The sequence below is a fragment of the Hemiscyllium ocellatum genome, chromosome 28 (assembly GCF_020745735.1).
Source record: "Hemiscyllium ocellatum isolate sHemOce1 chromosome 28, sHemOce1.pat.X.cur, whole genome shotgun sequence".
Classification (NCBI taxonomy): domain Eukaryota; kingdom Metazoa; phylum Chordata; class Chondrichthyes; order Orectolobiformes; family Hemiscylliidae; genus Hemiscyllium; species Hemiscyllium ocellatum.
This window is the reverse complement of record NC_083428.1, coordinates 12351916-12375167: the sequence shown is the minus strand read 5'-3', so window position 1 is coordinate 12375167 and position 23252 is coordinate 12351916. Positions and strand designations below refer to the sequence as shown.

General features: G+C 42.8%; 1 protein-coding gene across 1 annotated transcript in view; it reads right to left on the bottom strand.

The window, feature by feature from the left end:
• The window catches only part of apc2 (APC regulator of WNT signaling pathway 2), a 116683-nt gene that overhangs the window by 66630 nt on the left and 26801 nt on the right, over positions 1–23252 (bottom strand). The window contains exons 3-5 of the mRNA XM_060846576.1: positions 22333–22528; positions 21088–21196; positions 16185–16298 (exon numbers count right to left, since the gene is read on the bottom strand). Of these exons, the coding sequence (XP_060702559.1) occupies positions 16185–16298; positions 21088–21196; positions 22333–22528 (419 nt within the window). The remainder of the gene's footprint in view (positions 1–16184; positions 16299–21087; positions 21197–22332; positions 22529–23252) is intronic.

The following is a 23252-nucleotide window of genomic DNA, read 5'->3' as shown; positions in this document are numbered from 1 at the left end:
CTGGTCTGGCTTGTCTTGTGTAACTCAGATTGGAGCTCCAATACAAACAGTATGTTCATTTTCAAGTATTTCTCTTCATTTTATTGTTTTCTTTTCCTCTGAGCATCCATCCATTTCACAAAAGTGTTACGGCACAGAAGGCGGCCATTTGCCTCTCGCATTGATTGTCTATGATTTCCCAACTGACCAATGCCATGAACACTGCTCAACACCAAGAGTACAGATTTGAGACCTTGTTTAGTTTTATGTTAGCAGACACAAAAGCTACTGCTGTGAGTTAGCAACAGTTTCAGATCTGCGATATTTCAAATGGAACTTTCCTATGATTAGGTAAAGAATTTCTATCAAATGAATTATTACTTAGCACTTGGTGAAAAACCTCTTCATTGTTTTAATATAATTCTTTTGTGATTGCATTGTATATCTGCAGTTCAGATTCATTCTAATTTTAGCACTGGCCTGAATTTCCATCATTGCTTGGTAAACCTCACTAAAACTTCTACATCGAGTGAGTGTCCAGCTGTCTGCTATACTCACAATCTCAGTTGGTCCTGTGGTTTCTTTAGATATCTTAGTTACACCAGTTAGACATTGACTTTATCGAACTCAGGCAAGATCTATGATGAACTCAGCAGGTCTGGCAGTATCTGTGGAGAGAAAACAGAGTTAATGTTTAGAGTCCAGGGACCCTTCTTCAGAACTGAAGTTCTTAAGTTCCAGAACTGAAGAATGGTCACTGGACCCCAAATGTTAACTCTGTTTTCTCTCCACAGATGCTGCCAGACCTGCTGAGTTTCTCCAAAAAATTTTGCTTCTGCTTGTTGCAGATCTCCAGCATCCGCTCTTCTTTAATTCCTTGAATGTTCAATCTTACTTTTCATTTGAGCACTGTCTAATGGATCATTCAGTTGAGAGCTATAAACCAGACCTACAGGCAATAAAGAAGGCAGAATCCAAAGGCTGAGTATTTGATGGAAGGTGGGATGGGCAGGAACATGAGCTCACTTGGAAAACTGCATTCCCAGTGGGTATTCATGGGTCCCAATACTGCCAGAATTTTAAGAGGGCAAATGAAGGTGGGGGAGTTGGGGGAAACAGCTCATCTCCAATTAACATCTCATTATACTCCTCAAGGTGCTTGCCAGGGAGGACCATCACGTGATTCGACAGTTAGAAGCTGCAACATCCAACAGCCCAGTGCATATGAGTGCACAGGTTCAATGTGGGGAGCTGCAAAAGGAACCGGGAATATTTTAATACCCAGAATTTCACTGTGAGATGGGGTGCAATGATGTTTGGCAGGAGGGTTAGCTAGATCTCTGAGTTCAGAGGGTTCTGGCCCTCTGAACTCCTGCAAATTTCTCATGTGGAGGGTAGTGCTTCCTGCTTCAATTGGTAGAATGTAGAACATAGAACATAGAACAATACAGAGCAGAACAGGCCCTTCAGCCCTCGATGTTGCACTGACCTGTGAACTATTCTCAGCTTGTCTCCCACACTATCCCAAAATCATCCATGTACTTCTCTAAGGATTGTTTAAATCTCCCTAATGTGGCTGAGTTAACTACATTAGCAGATTGAATATTCCAAGCCCTTACCACTCTCTGCATAAAGAACCTGCCTCTGATATCTGTCTTAAATCTATCACCCCTCAATTCGTAGTTATGGCCTCTCGTACAAGCTGACGTCATCATCCTAGGAAAAAGGCTTTCACTGTCTACCCTATGTAATCCTCTGAGCATCTTGTATGTCTCTATCAAATCCCCTTTTAGCCTTCTTCTTGCCAATGAGAACAGGTTCAAGTCTCTCAGCCTTTCCTCATAAGACCTTCCATCCAGACCAGGCAACATCCTGGTAAATCTCCTCTGCACTTTTTCCAATGCTTCCACAGCCTTCCTGAAATATGGAGACCAGAACTGTACACAATATTCCAAGTGTGGCCGCACCAGCGTTTTATATAGTTGCAGCATGATATTACGGCTCTGGAACTCAGTCCTTCTACCAATGAAACCTAACACACCGTATGCCTTCTTCACAGCACTATCCACCTGGGTGGCAACTTTCAGGAATCTATGTACATGGACGCCAAGATCCCTCTGCACATCCACACTACCAAGAATCTTTCCATTGACACAGTACTCTGCCTTCCTGTTATTCTTCCCAAAGTGCATCACCTCACATTTAGTTGCATTGAACTCCATTTGCCACCTCTCAGCCCAATTCTGCAGTTTATCCAAGTCCCCCTGCAACCTGCAAGATTCTTTCACAATGTCCATAACTCCACTGACCTTAGTATTTTCTGCAAATTTACTAATCCATCCACCTACGCCTGCTTCTAAGTCATTTATAAAAATGTCAAACAGCAGTGGTCCCAAAACAGACCCTTGTGGCACGCCACTAGTAACTGGACTCCAGGCTGAGTATTTGCCATCAACCACCACTCGCTGTCTCCTTTCAGAAAGTCAGTTTCTAACCCAAACTGCTAAATCACCCTCAATTCCATGCCTCTGCATTTTCTCCAACAGCCTACCATGTGGAACCTTATCAAAGGCTTTATTTAAGTCCATGTATACCACATCAACTGCCCTACCCTCTTCTGCATGCTTGGTCACCTTCTCAAAAAACTCAATGAGGTTTGTGAGACACGACCTGCCCTTGATGAAACCATGGTGACTATCTGAAATCAACTTGATCTTTGCTAGATGATTATAAATCTTATCTCTTAGAATCCTTTCCAAAACCTTTCCTACACAAGAAGTAAGGCTCACTGGTCTATAATTACCTGGGTTATCTCTACTGCCCTTCTTGAACAATGGCACAACATTGGCAATCCTCCAGTCCTCTGGTACCAAACCAGTGACTCTGCTATCTCCTCCCTAGCTTCCCAGAGAAACCTCAGATAAATCCCAACCTGCCCAGGGGATTTGTCTACTTTCACTCCTTTTAGAATTGATAACACCTGTTCGTAACTAACCTCGATCCTTTCTAGTCTAATATCTCGTACCTCATTCTTCTCCTCAATAATATTCTCATTTTCCTGATTACCTCCGAATGAGAAATATTTGTTTAGCACCTCTCCGATCTCCACAGGGTCCACACTCAACTTCCCACTTCTGTCTTTGACTGGCCCTATTCTTACCCTAATCATCCTTTTATTCCTCACATACCTATAGAAAGCTTTAGGGTTCTCCTTTATTCCATTTGCTAAAGATTGCTCGTGTCCTCTTTTTGTTCTTCTTAACTCTCTCTTTAAATCCTTCCTAGCTGATCTGTAAATCTTCATCGCCTCATCTGAACCATCTTGCTTCATCAACACATAAGCCTCCTTCTTCGTAACAGGAGATGCAATTTTTGTTGTAAACCACGGTTCCCTTACCTTATCATTTCCTCCCTGCCTGACAGGGACATACCTATCAAGGACACACAATATCTGTTCCTTAAACCAGCTCCACATTCCCATGGTTTGCATGCCCTGCATTTTGCTACCCCATTCTATGCATCCTAATTTTTGCCTAATCGCATCATAATTGCCCTTGCCCCATCAATAACTCTTGACCTGTGGCATGTACCTGTCCCTTTCCATCGCTAAACTAAACGTAACTGAATTATGGTCACTCTCTCCAAAATGCTCACCTACAACTAAATCAAACACCTGGTTTGGTTCATTACCAAGCACCAGATCCAGTGTGGCCTCCCCTCTTGTCGGCCCTTCGACATACTGTGTCAGGAAACATTGGACAAAATAGGTATCTCCTGTCCCTTCACAGAGCCTAGTGCCTAGCCTCTGGTCCAGTCAGGTTATTAACAGACACAGCAGAGGGTTGGGACTCAGAGTATATACAGGCAATAAGTTCCCAACCCCAATTTGAAGATCAACCCCAGAGCCTGGATTTCTGTCCCCGATCGCTGTGCAAATCTTCCCTTTAAAAATGGTTACTTGGACATCAAGTCTTCAGTCTGGAATGGGGCTTGGGCTGAATTAGGAATTGGGACTAGTGGCCCAGGAGAACTGAGAAGGCTACCAAGTGTAGAACCAGAAGATCTGCCTCAGGTTTCCTGCACAGTGTTTAAAGTTAAAAAGTAAAGAATAAATAAAAAACAACTCACCAGCACACATCTCTCTCCCCTTCAAGTACCTCATCCATGCTAACCTATGCCATCTCATGACCCACCCAAAACCCATGGCTCTCATGTCCCCACCAAATTGGAAATCCATGTGCAGGCCTCAAAGCTATCAACTTTTGCACAATGCCTTCTGCTTTCCTTTAGTTCCCCAATCTATCGAAACAGGTTTACAGACTGTTCCCTTTAGTCCAAAAAATGTTTCATCATTTGTAGTTGGCCTGGTCATGCACCATGACAACGGGGACAATAAGCTCAATAATCCTGTGTCGCAGTTCCACTTCAACCAATGGCTGAGAGGGTAGTGGAGTCTAATGACTATGTTACAGTCAGTAAGTTTTCATTATCAGCTACAAGTCCTTTCTAAGATGTGTTAGTCATTACCTTTCTATGCTCTATGGTTTCAGGAACTTTCTTATTTCCTTTCATGAGATATAAACACTGCTGGTCAGCAGAGCCACCAGAAATTGCCCTTGAAAAAATGAACTGCTGCAGTTCATGTGGTGCAGGTAAAGCTACAGGGCCATAAGGAAGGGTATTCCAGCAAAGTATTTAGTTCCAAGTGTTGTTCAGAGGGGAATTTGTAAGTTTAGATTAGATTTTTATTAGATTCCCTACAGTGTGGAAACAGGTCCACACAGACCCTCCGAAGAGCAACCCACCCAGACCCATTCCGCTACATTCATCCCTGACTAATGCACCTAACACGACGGGCAATTTAACATGACCAATTCACCTAACCTGCACATCTTTGGACTGTGGGAGGAAACCAGAGCACCTGGAGGAAACCCACGCAGACACAGAGAGAACGTGCAAACTCCACACAGACAGTTGTCCAAGGTGGGAATTGAACCCAGGTCTCTCTGCTGTGAGGCAGCAGTGCTAACAATCGAGTCACTGCGTCGCCCCCAAGTGTTGGTGTTCTCATGTGTATGTTGCCCCTGTCCTTTTTGGTGGTAAGATGTTGCAAGTTAGGGAGGTGCTGTTGAACGAGCCTTCATGACTTGCTGCAGTGCATCTTGTAGATGATACACATTGCTATGTATTGATGGTGGAAGAGATGCTGGTCAAGAAGCCTGCTTTGTCCTGGACAGTGTTCAGCTTCTTGAGTGTTACAGTTGCACTCAGCTAAGCATTTGTATAAACAATTTGGATGAGAATATAGAAGGCATGGTTAGTAAGTTTGCAGATGACAACAAAATTGGTAGTGCATGGACAGTGAAGAAGATTATCTCAGAGTACAAAGGGATCTTGATCAACTGGGCCAGTGGGCTGAGGAGTGGCAGGTGCAGTTTAATTCAGATAAATAAGAAGTATTGCATTTTGATAAGACAAACCAGGGGTGGGGCAGGGCTTTCCTAATTGATGGTAGGGCACTGGGGAGTGTTGTCGAACAGAGAGATGTAGGGGTGAAAGTACATAGTTAATTGAAAGTGGTGTCACAGGTAGACAGGGTGGTGAAGAAGGTGGTTGGCATGTTTGCCTTCATCAGGCAGAACACTGAGTACAGGAGTTGAGACATGATGTTTCAGGTTATCGGTTTGCTTGCTGAGCTGGTAGGTTTGATTTCAGCTGTTTTGTCACCATGTTAGGTAACATGATCAGTGAGCCTCTGGTGGATCGTTGGTGTTCTGTCCCGCTTGCTATTTATGTGTCTTGGTTTGTTGTAGTGGGCAATAAACCGGAAATGATATCACCCACCACAACAATCCAACACACACAAATAGCAAGCGGGACAGAACACCAGTGCTTCACCGGAGGCTCACCGATGATGTTACCTAGCATGGTGATGAAACACCTGAGAACAAACCTACCAGTTCAGCGAGCAAACCAGCAATCTGACCCACAACCTGAGCTACAAATCTTCTCCATAACATTTCAGCTGCCCATTACATTAGTGAAACCAGATTTAGAGTGCTGTGTACATTTCTGGTTGCCCTGCTGTAGGAAGAGTGTTATTAAACTGGGAAGTGTGCAAACAAAATTTACAGGGATGTTATCGAGACTGGAAGGTATGATTTATAGAGTCATAGAAACAGCACGGAGACAGTCCCTTCGGTCCAACCCGTCCATGGCAACCAGATATCTCAACCCAATCTAGTCCCACCTGCCAGCACCTGCCCCATTTCCCTCCAAACCCTTCCTATTCATATACCCATCCAGATGCCTTTTAAATGTTGCAATTGTACCAGCCTCCACTACTTCCTCTGGCAGCTCATTTCATACATGTACCACCCTCTGCGTGAAAAAGTTGCCCTTTAGGTCTCTTTTATATCTTTCCTCTCTCACCCTAAACCTATGCCCTCTAATTCTGGATTCCCCCACCCCAGGGGAAAGACTTTGTTTACTTACCCAATCCATACTCCGCATAACTTTGTAAACCTCTATAAGGAGAGGCGGGATAGGCCTTTTTCCATGGAGCGTAGAGGATGAGAGTTTTATAAAACCATGAGGGGCCTAGATATGGTGATGAGCCATATCTTTTTCCCAGGATAGGGGCATTCAAAACTGGAGGGCATAGTTTTAAGGTGAGAGAAGAAAGATTTAAGTGGGATCTGAGTGGCAAATATTTCACAGAGAGGGTAGTGCATATGTGGAAAGAGCTGCCTGAGGAAGTGGTATAGAGGTGGGTACAACTACCATGTTTAAAAGACATTGGGACCAGTACATGGATAGGGGAATGGGCCAAATGAGGGTAAATGGGACTATTTCAGTTTAGGAAACCCGGTCAGCATGGACAAGTTGGACTAAAGGACCTGTTCATGTGTTATGTGACTCTATGAGTGCAGTGTATTCCAACACACCCATGACTTCTGCTTTGTAGGTGGAGAAGTGTGAGCAGTCAGAAGGTTAATTACTTGTCTCAGAATTCCAAGCCCTTTACCTACGTTCATAGCTGCAGCCTTTATAAGGCTTAAACAAGTTCAGCTTCTGCCCAATGGTGACACTCAAGGATGTTGATAGTAAGGGATTCAGAGGTGGTATTGCCATTAAACATCTGGGGAGATGATTAGATTTTATTTAATTGGAGATTGTTATTGCTCGGACCGCGTGTATATAATCTGTCACCTATCAAGTTGTAAACTCATAAAAACTGCTTCAGTATCTGAGCATTTGTAAGTTATGCTGAATATTGTGCAAACATCAGCAAATATTTCCAGATCTAACAGAGGGTGGTGTGTGTATGGAATGAGCTGCCAGAGGAAGTGGGTGGAGGCTGGTACAATTATAACATTTAAAAGGCATCTGGATGGGTATATGAATAGGAAGGGTTCAAATGCTGGCAAATGGGACGAGAATAATTTAGGATATCTGGGGTCAGCATTGACGAGTTGGACTAAAGGGTCTGTTTCCATGTTGTACATCTCTATGACTCTAATGATGGAAGGGAAGTTAAAAATCACACAACACCAGGTTATAGTCCTACAGGTTTAATTGGAAGCACACTAGCTTTTGGAGCGATACTCCTTCATCAGATGACAATCACCTTATGAAGGAGCGTCCCTCCGAAAGCTAGTGTCTTGGGACTGAGTTGACTGGCTTCCAACAACAACAATCATCTTTCTTCGTGCATGGTATGACTCAATCTCCACTGATTTCCATTGACTTCAGTTTTGCTAGAACTCCTTAATGACACACTCGGTCAAATGCTGCCTCAATGTCAAGAACAGTCACTCACACTTCACCTCTGGAGTTCATCTCTTTTGTCCATCTTTGGACCAAGGGTGTAATAAGGTCAGAAGCTGACTGGCCCTAATGGAACCAAAATTGATCATCAGTAAGCACACAATTGCCACTTGATAGCACTGTGAACAATCCCTTTACTCATTGTGTGGATAATAAAGAGGAGCTGATGATGCGTTAATTGGCCAATTTGGATTTGTCCTGCTTTTTGTTAATTTTTCACATTACTGGATTGATCTGGGTGTTGTAGCTGTATTAGAACAGTTCAGCTCAGGGTTCAGTTTGTTCTGGAACACAAGTCTTCAGTATTATTGTTGGGATGTTGTCAGGGCCCACAACTTGTGCAGCATTTAGTGCTTTTAGTAATTTCTTGATATCATGTGGAGTGAATCAAACTGGTGTGATGCCAGGGCCTTAGGAAGAGGTGGAGTTGGATCATCCATTTGATTTTTTTTAGCTGAAAAAGATCGTAAATGGTTCCGACTTGTACTGATGTGCTGGACTCCCAAGCAATGAATATCACAAGCACTGTGAGGTGGTCTCTCTTAGCAATATTGTTATAGACAAACAACTGAGATCAGTTGACTTGTAAGGATAACATCCAGCAGGGTTTTTCCTCTTGTTGGCTTCCTGACATGCTGGGATTTACAAATGTGACATTACTGATTTATCCACTTCAGTCAGTAACAATGCCACTGAACTACTGGATTCAATAATTATAATTGTCACTCTGTTACAAAAGAAATTAACAATATCTGGTTTTATGTCCCAGGAAGCACTGTGTTATTAAAGTTCCAGATAGATCCTTTCTCACATTTTCCAATAGTGCAAGAGATGTTACAAATCCCTTAGTCCGACTTGAAGAACAAGGAACTAGCATGAGGTCTGGTTAAATCAACCTTTAATACCCCGATTATCAGTAACTAGTCTTTGTCTCATTGTCATTTTTGGGATGGTGTGAGTGAACAACAAGTGCAGTTGCATTATGTGACAATCAAAGTAATTGTAATGTCTGATTCACAAAGCAGGGACAAAAATTACCTAAGTATTACCTAATTACCCAAAACTGCTGCCTCACAGCGCCAGAGACCCGGGTTTAATTCCCGACTCAGGTGACTGTGTGGAGTTTGCACATTCTCCCCGTGTCTGCGTGGGTTTCCTCTGGGTGCTCCGGTTTCCTCCCACAGTCCAAAAAAATGTGCAGGTTAGGTGAATTGGCCATGCTAAATTGCCCGTAGTGTTAGGTGAAGGGGTAAAGGTAGGGGTACTGGTGGGTTGCGCTTCAGCGGGTCGGTGTGGACTTGATGGGCCGAAGGGCCTGTCTCCACACTGTAAATAATCTAATCTAATCTACCTAAATTACTGATAATAAAATAAGTTATTATGGGCAAGGAGTTTAATAACATTAGTTTCTTTTCATTCTTATTGAGACATTGAAAGCTGACTAATGATTAAGCAACCTGGCACAGCTTATGTTAACATTTGGAAGGTGCTCACTTAATGGACCACACCAGTCGAAACTGTATGAAGCCCCTTGTATTTGTGCAATCTGACTGATTATTCTCAACAAGATATTGTCCTAGACTATCATGGTTTGATTCTTGAGACAAAAGCTGCCATTATAGCATTGAATCATAGAAATGTATTGCATAGGAGACCATTCAGCCCATCCTATCCGTGTTGTATCCAACCTAATCCCAATTTCCAGTTCATAGTTTTGGTCTGTAGCCATGTACATTTTAAATGATATGAAGGTGTCTGCTTTTCCAACATTTGACGATTCCACTAATTTCCCTTCAAAATTCCTCTTACCTCTTACTTAATCCCACTCCTGCAATAATAATGCATCTAGTATATGCCACTGAGTTACTCAAGCTTACTGCATTGATATAGTAACTCAAGCGAACACCTTAAAGAACAAGCAATGATATGCCATCTTGGATTATCTTGCCTATTGTAGTTGCCTATTGTTGGCATTATGGCCCAAGAATATTTGAACATGTTAGAGGTGGAGATGGAGATAGAGAATGTCATGAGTTAATTAGAATATTTTCAGTTGAATAATTTGATGTCTCCCTAGACCCCATCAGTCATGTTCATGCATCAAAAAACCAAGATCCAAACATTTAGAATGGACTTGACCAATGAATTTAATTTAAATTTAACAGTCTAAGTGTAAGTAAAAATTATACACTTGGATTAAATTTTCACTTTGTGCCTAGAAGCTCCTCTGTTGGGGGAATCAGCATTTGCCAATCTCTATAAGGTCATATAGTGCCTGTAGCTAATGCCCTGTCAAATGCAATCAGTTTGTAAAAGTGAACATACAGTGGAGCACCAATTTAAAACACCAACGATAAACCCACACACACCCTTAAGGCCAATTCTTGACCTTACATCAGATTTCATCTCAACCGATTCTAGCAGAGCTTTAACTGACAGAAATGGACATTTTTTGACTCATTTGAGTCACTGTCAAATATAGATGATCGTTTTTCTCCAAGTTACAAAGGTAGGCACAGTCTGCAGGAAAAATACCATCTAATCAAAATGTCATTGTATGAAGAACCAATTCAAAACATTCATCTATTAGTAGGCAGGGAGGCAATGACCTAGTGGTATTATTCATGGACTGTTAATCCAGAAACCCAAGTCCTGTTGTGGGGACCTGGGTTTGAATCCTGCCATGGCAAATGATGGAATTTCAATTCATTAAAAAATATCTGCAATTAAGAATGTACTACCAGCTATGAAACCATTGTCAATTGTTGCAAAAACCTACCTGGCTCACTTACTGTGCTTCAGGGATAGAAATCTGCCATCCTCACCTGGTCTGGTCTACATGTGACTCCAGACCCACACCAATGTGGTTTATTCTCAACTGCCCTCAGAAATGGACCCCGCAGTTGTATTAATTGCTACAAAAACTCAACAAAGAAATGAAACTGGACCACCCAGCATCCATCTAGGAGCCATAAAAGACAACAGCAGAGACAGCCGTGTCGACCCTGCAAAGTCTCCTTACTAACATCTGTAGGATAGTATCAAAACTGGGACACTTTCTCACAGACTAGTCAACAGCCTGACACAGTCATTCCACGGAATCATACTTGACAACATCCCAGATGTCACCATCCCTAGATATGTCCCACTGGCAGGGCAGATCCTGTAGAGATGGAGGCAAAGTGGTATATAGTCATTATGGAGTTGCCTGGGATTTATTCAACTTTGGACCCCCATTAAGTCTGCTGACTTCGAGTTAAACATTGTCAAGGAAACCTGTTGGTGATCACCATGTACTGTCCTCCCTCAACTGATGAATCTGTATTGCTCCATGTTGAACAACACTTGAAGGAAGCACTGAGGTTGGCAAAATGTACTGTGGGTGGGGGAATTTCGATGTCCACCATCAAGAGTGGCTCAGCAACAGTACTGGATTAGTGGTGCTGGAAGAGCACAGCAATTCAGGCAGCATCCAAAGTGCAGCGAAATCGACGTTTCGGGCAAAAGCCCTTCATCTGCCCTTCATCATGCTTTTGCACGAAACGTTGATTTCACTGCACTTTGGATGCTGCCTGAGCTGCTGTGCTCTTCCAGCACCACCAATCCAGAATCTGGTTTCCAGTATCTGCAGTCATTGTTTTCACCTTGGCAACAGTACTATTGATCGATCTGGTCGGGTTCTGAAGGACATAGCTTGTAGACTGGATCTGCAGTAGATGCTGAGGAAACCAACAAGAGGGAGAACATACTCGACCTCATCCTTGCCAATCTGCCTGCTGCAGATGCATCTGTCCATGAGAGTGTCAGAAAGAGCAACATTTGCAAAGTCCTTGTGGCGATAAATTCCCACCATTGAGAATAACCTCTATCGTGTTGTGTGGCACTATCGAATTGAATTGAACTGAATTTATTGTCATGTGTACCAAGGCATAGTGAAGAGCTTTGTCTTGCGAGCAATACAGGCAGATCACAGAGTAAAGTAGCATAGATCGTAAATAATAGATCAACAAAAATACAACATGTTAAGAGTTTGTGAGTCCATTCAGTATTCTAACAACAGTTGGGTAGACACTGTTGCAAAGTGTGTGTGTGTGTGTGTGTTTCTGTACCTTCTCCCTAATGGTAGAGGTTGTAGAAATGTATTGCCAGGGTGGGAAAGATCTTTAAGAATGCTGGCAGCTTTTCCTTCACAGCGGGCCTGATAGATGGATTCTATCAATGGGAGATTGACCTTTGTGATTGTCCAGGCCAAGTTCACCACTCTCTGTAAAATCTCCGATCTTGAATGGTACAGTTGCCATACCAGGTAGTGATACATCCATCACTATTCGCCATCATGCCAAATTTCCTCAGCTGCCTGAGGGAGAAAGACGTTGGGCCTTTGTAACCAATGCATCCATATGGACAGTCCAAGAAAGCTTGTTGCTGATGACCACTCCCAAGAGTTTGACACTCTCCACTCATTCCACCTCTGTGCTGTTAATGTGTAGGGGGGGCATGAAAGTCAATAATGAGTTCCTTGGTTTTGTTGGCAATGAAAGCTAGGTTGTTCTCACTGCACCATTTTCCAGGTCTTCCACCTCCTGTCTGTAGTCTGTTTCGTCGCTATCTGAGATTCGACCGGCTATGGTGCTGTCATCAGCGAACTTGTAAATGGCATTAGTCTGGTATTTGGCAACGCAGTCATAGGTATACAGTGAGTACAGTAGGGGGGCTGAGTACGCCCCCATATTGTCCCCAATCTTCACTGATTGCGGCCTGCGGGTCAGGAAACTGAGGATCCAGGTGCATGAAGTGGGGTTTAGTCTGACATCACTAAGTTTAGTAATCAATCTCAGGGGATAATAGTGTTGAAGGCTGAACTGTAGTCAATGACTAGGATTCTTACATAGCTGTTCTTAGTGTCAAGATGTTCTCGGGAGGAGTGGAGGGCAAGTGATAAAGCATCTGACGTGGATCTGTTGGTCCGATCTGTAAATTGGAGTGGGTCAAGAGCAGTGGGGAGGCTGGAGTTGATTATTGCCATGACCAGCCTTTTAAAGCACTTCATGACTACTGAAGCTAGGGCCACTTGGTGGTAGTTATTGAGACATGCTGCATGAGCTTTCTTAGGCACAGGGATGATGTTGGCCATCATGAAACAGGCAGGGAGAGTGGTCTGCTTCAGGGAGACGTTAGAGATGACCAAGAAGACCTCTGCCAGTTGATCTGCACACGCTCTGAGTGCATGGCCTGGTACTCCTTCTGGTCCCATTGCTTTCCTTGGATTCACACAAAGGAAAACTGATCTGATCTCCAATGCAGTGACTGTTGGGATAGGTTTGTCAGGACTTGTCAGAATAGGTGCTACCTCTCCACCGAAATTCTGCTCAAAGCGAGCATAGAAGGCATTGAGTGATCCGGGAGGGATGTGTCATCATCTGCTACCTTGCACTGTCTCTTTTTAGAACCTGTGATACCATTCAGTCCTTGCCATAATCGCCGGGTGTCTAAAAGGGTCTCTAGTTTGGATCAGTATTGGTCCTTGGCTGTCTTAATGGCTCTGTGAAGATCATACTTGGATTCCTTATATTTGAGTGGGTCTCCTGATCTGAAGGTCTCACGGCTGGTTTTTAGCAGGTTCTATATGTCCTGATTCACTCGGATTGACTTCCTCAGTATGCAGTCTTCCACACACTTTTGATAAAGTTTGTGATGGTGGTGGCGTGCTCACCCAAAGTACCCGCAGCCTGTTTGAATATGGCCCAATCAGCTGATTCCAGACAGCACTGGACCTGTATCCATGAGGGGGTCTCCTGCTTGAGCAGCAAACTAAATGGGATAAACTTTGAACAGATCAAGTAACTCAAAACTGGGCATCCACGAGGCATTGTGAGCCATCAACAGCAGCAGAATTGTACTCCAGCACAATCTGTAACGTCATGGCCCATCATATCCCCTACTGAACTATTATCATCAAACCAGGGAATAAACCTTGGTTCAATGGAGAATGCAGGAGGGCATGCCAGCAGCAGCATCAGGCATACCTGAAGATGTGAGATCAACCTGGTGCAGCTGCCAAACTTGTGTGTCAAGCAGCATAAGCAGCAAGTGATAGACCGAGACACATCAGTGCAAAAGATAAGGCTGACATCAAGTAGTCCTAGCAACACTGGAATCAATGGGCATCAGGGGTCAAACTGTCCGCTGGTCGGAGACATAGCTAGCAAAAAGGGAGATGGCTCTGGTTGTTGGAGGTTAGTCATCTCAGCTCCAGGACCTCTCCATTGGAGTTCCTCAGGGAAGTTACCTAGGTCTAACCATCCTTATCTGCTTCATCAATAACACTCCCTCCATCACAAGGTCAGAAGTGGTGATAATCACTAATGATTGGACAATGTTCAGCACCATTTACAATTCCTCAGATCCTGAAGCAGTCCATGTTCAAATGCAAAAAGATCTAGACAATATCCAGGCTTGGGCTGACAAATGGCAAGTCACATTTGCACCACACAAATACCAGGCAATGACCATCATGAATAAGAGACAATGTAATCACTGTTCCTTGACATTCAATGGTGTTACCATGATTGAATCCTCCACTATCAACATCCTGGGGGTTACCATTGACCAGATGTTCAGCTGAACTTGCCATATAAATACAGCCGCTTCAAGAATGTGTCAGAGGCTCACCTTCTGACTTTGCAAAGCCTGTCCACCATCTACAAGGCACAGTCAGGAGTGTGATGTAATACTCCCCACTTGCCTGGAAGGGTGAAGCTCCAATACAGTCAAGAGGCTTGATAATAACCAGGACAAAGCAGTCCACTTGATTGGTACCACATCCACAAGCATCTGCACTCTCCATCACTGATGCTCGGTAGCAGCAGTGTCTACTGTCTACAAGATGCACTCCAGATATTCTTTCCTGATGAAGGGCTTATGCCTGAAATGTTGACTCTCCTACTCCTCTGATGCTGCCTGACCTGCTGTGCTTCTCCAGCACCACACTCTCAACTCCAGATATTCACTAAGGCTCCTTAGACAGCATCTTCCAAACCCATGACCACAACCATCTTGAAGGACAAGGACAGCAGATACATGGGAACACCATCGTCTGCAAGTTCCTCTCCAAGTCACTCATCATCTTGACTTGGAAATATATCACCATTTCTTCTCTGTCACTGTGTCAGTCCTGGAATTCCCTCCCTAATGAGGAGTCAACCCATAGCACATGGACTGCAGTAGTTCAACGGGCAGCCCACCAACACCTTCTCAAGGGCATCTCAAGATGGGCAACAAAATGCTGACCAACCAACAACGTACACATCCCACAAGTGAATATAAAAGTCAAAGTCCCAGAAGGACATGGGCCTGCTATCTCATTAGCAAGAGACAACTGTGTCATTTAGCTTGAGGGTCACCACACTTTTGGTGAGGGGCAAAATCAAGAAGGCAGGGGCTTCGTGGTGACCTGAGCCAGATGGTAATGAAAGCTGTATCACTGGTATCACCCTGCAGCACAACCCAGCAGTCCAACCAACTGAGCTAACCATTGTACAGTCTTCTCAGACAGATATAAGCCAATTCTGTGACGCTCCAGAATTTGTCAAACATTTTCTGGTTAATGCTTTTTGCTAATTGCTGAGATATGAGAAATCAGACAAGCCCTGCAGATGTCCCTGATTTCCACATTCCTCGAATTTCTGGCTTCTAATTTTCATCACTCCACCATTAATGCCTGTTTCTCCAGTTACCAAAACACAATGGTTCCCCAAGACCAGGGGTTCTTGGTGGTGGTGGGTAGCCGCAGCAGAGGTGGTACCCGGACCCAAGGACTCCTGGCTGCAGTCTGCCTGAAGTGTGGACTTTTGGTGGGATTACCATTGCTATACCTGGAGTGGGAACTTCTTGAAGCCCGGGACACCTTGCAGAAGGCCTGCAGCTGTATTTGAAGACCCCTTGCACAGAAAATGAACTCTGTTCACGTAATTTAGTTTTATTACTCAAAATGTTGCAGGATTGTGGTAACAAAACACATTTTACTGTGTCTTTCTAGATGTATGTGACAATAAATAACTATAATAATGATCTCATTTCTACCTCTCTCCCCGCCTTTAATACCGTTTTACATTAAATGTTTTTGATAATGCTCTTGTGGACAGACTTGAGATGTTTTGCAACATGAAAGGCACCATGTAAATGTTATTTCTTTGACAGAACTAATATAGTGTAAGAAGAAGTGCAACCAAAATTGGCAAGTAGAATTAGTTAATTTCACACAGCAGATTTTGTGTAAAATTTGAGTAGGAATAGAACTATATCTATCTGAGCCTTTCCCAAAGGCAATTGAAGGATCAAATCTTGGTCAGAAAAGCAGGTATTGCTGATATTACCTGGACTCGTTCTGTCACATCTTCACTCGTCCCATACCTCTCCTCAATAATGGCTTTGATTTGATGAGCTTCGTACTGTAACTGCTGCCGAATCAAATCCATGTGCTTTGAAACCTTGGAGAGATAAACCCAGAGAAACTGAACAAGTACACCAATAATGACATTGTGATCCAAAAACACCGCTCAAAAGAAGCGCAGTTCCATGTAATTTTAAAAGACAGGGAAGACAAAAGCGAGAGTTCTGCAGAGAGACACTATTTCCTGTAGCAGGAGAGTCAGTGATCAAGGATACATATTGATGAAAGAACCAGAGGAGAGATAACACAGAGGAATTTTTAATAAAGTGATTAGTTTTGACCTGGAGTATATTCACCAAAAGAATGGTGGAAGCTGATTCAATAGTAGCCTTCGAAAGGGAGCTGGATCTATTCTTAAAAAGCTAGGGCCACAGGAAGTAAGTGGAACATTCTTTCATAGAGCACAAGATGGGAGACCAGAGGTGAGAGATGATTCTTTTTTTGTTTCTTGTCTGGTAAGGAATGTTAATACAAAAGCTCCTTTAATACTCATGGCCTATGTGCTGTAAGATACTTCGATTCTGTCATTTTATATTATTTCTGACAGAAATAATATAATTTAAGAAGAAGTACAAGAAAGATTGGCAAGTAGCGTTAGCTAATTTCACACAGCGGATTTTGTGTAAAGTTTGAGTAGGAATAGGACTATTCTATCTCAGCCTTTCCCAAAGGCAACTGAAGGATCAAATCTTGGCCAAAACAAACATGCATTGCTGATATTACCTGGACTTGTTCTGTCATATCTTCACTCGTCACATACCCATTAATCCAGTGACTAAAGTAATGTTCCGGGGATTCAAGTTCAAACCCCACCATGGCAAATTGTGGAATTTAAAGTGAAATTGTGGAATTTAGAATATGAGTTCCCTGATTGGGGCTGTTAATCTAGTCCAATTTGGGAGCCCTGGCTAACAGATATAAACAGGAGTGTCGGAGGATCTGTTCACTCTCAGAAATGGCTCTGAGAAAACTTGATCAGTATCAAGGACTTTCCACATGACCTGCTGATGGGATACCAGCCTCTGTGGAGTTATTTCAACGAGCAGCCAGAGAACACTGTCTCCCCCAACTCCCATTAAGGTGGAAGGAAGGAATCATTGTTGAGCTGCTCCTCCAATCACAGGTTGTTTCTCTTCCACTTTGCTGCTGATAGGTTTACTAATAAACGTATCATCTGCATGCAGCGTAAAGAACCAACATGTGATTGTAGGAGCAGCAAGCAGCTAGGCAAGAACTAGGAGCAAGAGTAGGCAATTTAGCCTTGCAAGCCTGTTCCCCCATTTAATATGAGCTTGGCCTCAACTCCACTTTCCTGCCCACTCTCCATACCCCTTTAACCCATTATTAATCAAACATCTGTCCATCTCCTCCTCAATTTTATTCAGTGTCCCAGAACCACTAGACTCTGGGCTAGTGAATTCTACAGATTCCCAATTCTTTGAGGGAAGTCATTCTTCCTCATCTCTGTTTTAAACCTGCCACATCTTACCATAAAATTATTATTACATACCTTGATTAGATCTCCTGTCATTGTTTTCATGGATAATGAGAATCCAGTAGATGCCGTATATCTGGACGTCCAGAGAGCATTCGCTAAGGTGCAGCACAAAAGATTGAGCGGTTTTGGCCTATACTCTCTGGAGTTTAGAAGAGATCTAATTGAGGTATGTAAGATGTAAGATTAGGGGAATTAGCCATGCCAAATTGTCTATAGTGTTCAGGGATGTGTAGATTAGGTGCATTAGTCAGGGGTAAATGTAGAATAATAGTGCAGGGGAATGGTCTGGGTGGGATACTCTTCAGAGGGTCGGTGTGGACTTGTTGGGCCAAATGGCCTATTTTCACACTGTAGGGATTCTATGAGTCTATGATGCTAAAGGGGACTGACAAAGTAGATGTAGAGAGGATGTTTCCTCATGGCGGGGAGGAGGGGGCAGCAATCTCAAATGGGAGGTTATAATTAAATGCTAAATCATGGCAGATTTAACACAGAGATTAATTCTTTTCTCAAATCCGGGACATTAAGTAAATTTAAGGAAGGGAGTGGCAAATTTTTAGTTAGTAATGGGTTGATGGGTTATGGAAAATGGGTAGAACATGGAGTTGAAGTCAAGATGAGATCAGCCATGATGGTATCAGAGGATAGAAAAGGCTCAAGGCGCTGAATTCCCCACTCCTGCTCCAAGTGTTTATGTTCTAAATTCTACCAAGTAGGTAGGTAAGTCCCAGCAGGGTGGGAGCCATTAGGAGAGCTGGGGGTTGGATGTAGAGGGCAGGGGGCTGGGACCTGGGTGCTGAGGGCTGATTAAAGTCAAGCAGTGGGCAGCTCAGGTCTGTGGGCTGTGGCCCAGGGCTGTTAAGGGGCAAGGGCAGGGGCAGGCAGAGGGACCATAAGGGGCTGGGGGTGGAGGGAGGTGGAGACAGGTAGGCTGCAAGAAGGCAGCGCAGGAGAAAGGTGGGTTTATGGGTGCTGAGAGGGTTGACAATGACCTAGCGGCCTTATCGCTAGTCTATTAATCCAGTGACCCAAATAATGTTCCAAGGATCCAGGTTCAAACTGTGCCATGGCAGATAGTTGAATTTGAATTCAATAAAGAATATCTGGAATTAAGAACCTACTGATGAACATGAAATCATTGTCGATTGTCGGAAAATCCCATCTGGCTCATTAATGTCCTTAAGGGAAGGAAATCTACTATCCTTACACAATGACCTACACGTAACTCCAGACCCACAGCAATGTGGTTGCTTCTCAACTGTCCTTTGAGTGATTAGGGATGGGCAATAAATGCTGGCCCAACCAGTGACACCCACGTCCTGTGAATGAATAAAAAAACAGAGAGAGAGAGAGAGACAGAGAGAAGTCGCAAACATAGGTCGGAGAGATGGGAAGGCTGCAAACAAGATTGGAGAGAGAGCAGAGGGAGCCAGATTAAATGGAGGGGAGAAAGAAAGAAGCTGCAAAAGGAAGAAAGAACAATATCAAACCCTTCGATAAAGGAACACCCAACCAACCAGGAACTAGAAAAATCTGAAATCACTGAGATGATGGTTTACTTGGAAGTGAACATGGTATCTTATAATAAGGCTGTATACATTCAGGAGCTACTCAATGGGGAAGATTGTAATTGATGCTATTGAAATGAATATCGTTTCAATGACTAATTTTATATCTAAACTAGAGCCCTGAGATTCAGCACAGAAGGTAGTAATTGACTGGTTAAAATATTCCAGCTTTTTGAAGGTAATGTAAATACATCAGCTGTGACCTCATCAGACTGTAGAAGATGTGTTCAAGGTAACGGCTCTTTGTATGTAGAGGTATGTGTCGCTTACTTTAAAAATCTTATTCTAACACTGTCCGTTGGCTTTTGCCAACTTAAACCTTGAGGTGTCTAAGAAATCAATGTCTTTCTTGTGAGTTATGGTTTTAAGTTTAACGGCAACAATAAATATTAAGGATACTGATAAATGCTTCTAATTCAGATTCTGCGTGTTCCAAATATGTCACACATCAATACAAATAAAAAACAACATTATGATATCAGCAATTAATGAGTTAGTAAGAATGGAAGCATCCCCCTGAGCACCAAAAGGTAGCCCACATGGGGAGGTCTTAGAGAAAAAAATATTTTGACCCTGGCTGTCCAACCACCCCAGATTTTCTGGGATTATCTGACTGACTAATTTAGTCAGTTGCCCTCAAGTCCCAGATCACACCTTCCCTGTGATGCAATTTTCCTGGAATTTTTCTGTGCTTGGTTAGCTATTAACCCCAGAAACTGCATCTTTGTTTCTTGGGGCTTACCAGCCAATGTCTGGGGGATGTATACAATTTGTGCCACCTCACCCTGCCGAAGTTTTCATACTCATCATCTACCCTCCCCTTCCTCATGGGTTTTTCAGATGCCCCTGCCTCTGTCCCTGCACAGAGCAAACCCTCCACTGCCCCCCACTTCTCCCCTTGCTCTTGTAGGTCTTATGGTGTCCCTTACTTAATTATTGAGCATTGGCCATCCTGCTCCCTGCTTGCACTCTCATCATACTAAAGCAATATATACTAGGAAAGCTATTTTGGAAAACCTTTGTCTCCTTGGATATTGACTTAGAAATGGGCAGAAAATTTAAAAATGAAAACAGCTGTTACAAATGAAAAGGAAAACTTTCAGTTACTTCACATCTTTTATGATCACAGAATGTTCCAAAGTGCACTAATACCCAAAGATGTTTTATTTGAAGTGTTGACTGTGTTGTGAGAAACTCAGCAACCAATTTGCACACAGTTCCCACCAACTGAAATATTAAACTTGCCAGTTAAACAAATATTTGAGCAGAATAAGTCTTGTCTATCTAAATCATTTACATCCACCTGAAAGGACAGACAGTTAACATCTCAGCTGGAAGACAACAACTCCAGCAGCATTGTAAACCCCCAGTACTGCGTCGTGTTGTCATCTCAGTCAATTTCACGTTAGTTTCTTTATCCACTTTGCATTGGTTTGTCAACTCAATATTAAAGGTTAACTTAATTGATCCCACACTCATTGTGTGTATTGTTCCAAAGCTACAGTGCTGATGCGCTGACTCCATTCCAGCACAACTCTGTGTGAGGACAGGACCAGTTACTCAAATTAAAATACAGCTATCACTTTGGCTGGATAGTTATATGTTTGAAAGCAATAATGCCTTCTTTGTGCCGAAATGGTCTTTCCACATTCTAACTTGTTCTTGTGTTGTGTTTATCAATATGCATTCTCAACTCAATTCTGAGAAATGGAATTGAACCAAGACTCCTAAACCATGTTTCTATCTCCATTGATACTCACAGTCTTGATTTGTGAGAGTTCATCTGCCTGTCTGCCAAGATTCTGGATCTGAGTACAATAAAAGGCTTTCTCTTTCTCTTCCTTTTCAATCTCAGAAAGGAGCAGAGCCCTGCACAGGAAAAAAATGAGATATCTTAGTGACAGCAATCCAGTAGCTATTTTCCATAGGGACATGAACGGTGTTGAAATGAGAAACATATTCCGAAACTCATCAGGACAAAATACAAGAATGGCAATTTTCAAGTGATATTTTCTTCCATTATATAAATTGTTGCAATCAGTGAAAATTTGTTTTTTTGTGTGACACAAAGAGCTTTAGCAACTCTCTTTTCAGAAATTTTCAAGTTCAAACCAGTTCTGCTGCCAGTTTTTAGCTCAGTGTGGGCTATCCGTCTGCATCAAGAAGCTTCTGTTAGCTGGCCATTGGTACGTGTTTCACCCAGCTGTTTTGGATTGCCTTCACTCCCTGCTGCCCCTGCAATGTGCCAATGGCCAGGTAATCTGATAAATTGCACCTCTGACATTGCAGCACTCCCTCACTGATGTACTGCAGTGTCAGCTCTCTGAAATGGTCTTGCAAGGTGTTCAATTCAAGGCCATTTTGGGAACTACAATCCTAAGTTGACCCTGGCAGAGTCACCCACGACATATGAAAAGAATAAAAACTATTGTGTTTGCATGGATTGCTATATTAAAGTAAATCTGGGGAGTTTGAAAACACAGATTTGAGCATTAAAAGTTTCAGTCAGTAGGCTTTACCTACAGTGGTCATGTGATTATTTGCAAAGGACCATGAATTCAGGAACACAGAAACTCAACCCTTGCTGACTTCCCCACACCCCATGTGTGTTCCACCAGTTCATGTTCCTCAATGAGCAAGCTGGATCAGTTACTAATTTTAAATCTGAGATTAATACATTTTGTTAAACAAAGAGATAGAGCCAAAGGCAGGTATATGGAGTTAGGCCAAAAATCAGCCATGATCTCATTGAATGGTGGAACGGCTCGAGGGACTAAATGGCCTACTCCTGTTACCATGTTTAAAATTTGTTCCCAAAGCCACATTTTCAAAGCAGTTCAAACAGCTTTTGTGCTGCCTAGAAATACAGTTAAAACTCAGCTGAGATCTTGTTGATGCCAAAGCAAAAAGGTCACAGGCGTCAACTCTCCCAAATTTCACAACTAATGACCCAAGTGACTACTGATGAATCCCTCCCTCTGCTCCAATGCTGTTCCATGATTTACCTTTCTTCCTTAAGTTCCTCTAGGTGCTCCACACTTCCACTTGCCACTGGCAAAGAATCTTGCTCCAGTACTATTCCACCAGGGTGCGTTTGTTTTCTCTCAGTTGGTGGCTCCAATGCATGCTGATCCAGTCCCGAGCACACCATGTTTGATTGCCATTTTATGTCACATAATTTGGCAACATCCGTATTCAACTCTACACAATTAAGGAGAAGAATATTTGACAGTGAATCTTCTGGCATTGATAAAACACAAGCTTATTTACAAATATGCCATTCAAACTCACAAGTCCAATTTTTCCAGTCAACCCATCTTTTCAATAATCTTCCTTTGTCCAACATTCCAAGTTAATAAACTTCTGGAATATAATCTACTTCAAAATTTCATTATTTTTTGCTACAAAAATTCCAACTGAGTTAATTTCATACAATCAGACTTCCAAACTTTAATATGAGTATTTGAATCTGCCATTCAATGCTAAAATCTACAATTCCCTTCACAGCTGCCCCTTTAAGTACAGACTGCATTCTATTCTACTATTTATCCCATTTATGTTATTTCTTTTCTGGAATATCAATTCAACTACCTTTCAGATTTATTGACCTTTCTGCATCACACATAGTCCCTCAGCTATGGGAGTTGCATGGAAAACACACTTCACTATTTACTCCCCTTTGTCATTTCTGGGAATAGAGAATATCTCACTTGGCTTTGAAGTGATGGCATGATCATTACTGTACCTGGGAAATGGTTCTTCTTGCTTCGCCTCCAAAAAATGGCCTGATTTAGTCAGATACCTTGACATCTGTGGACACATCATCACACCTATCGCCTTTGGTGTGTTTCTGACAATATTATACTGGTCGACATGCATTGACAACAGAACAATACCTCCAAATTTCCACCTCTATTTATTGGGA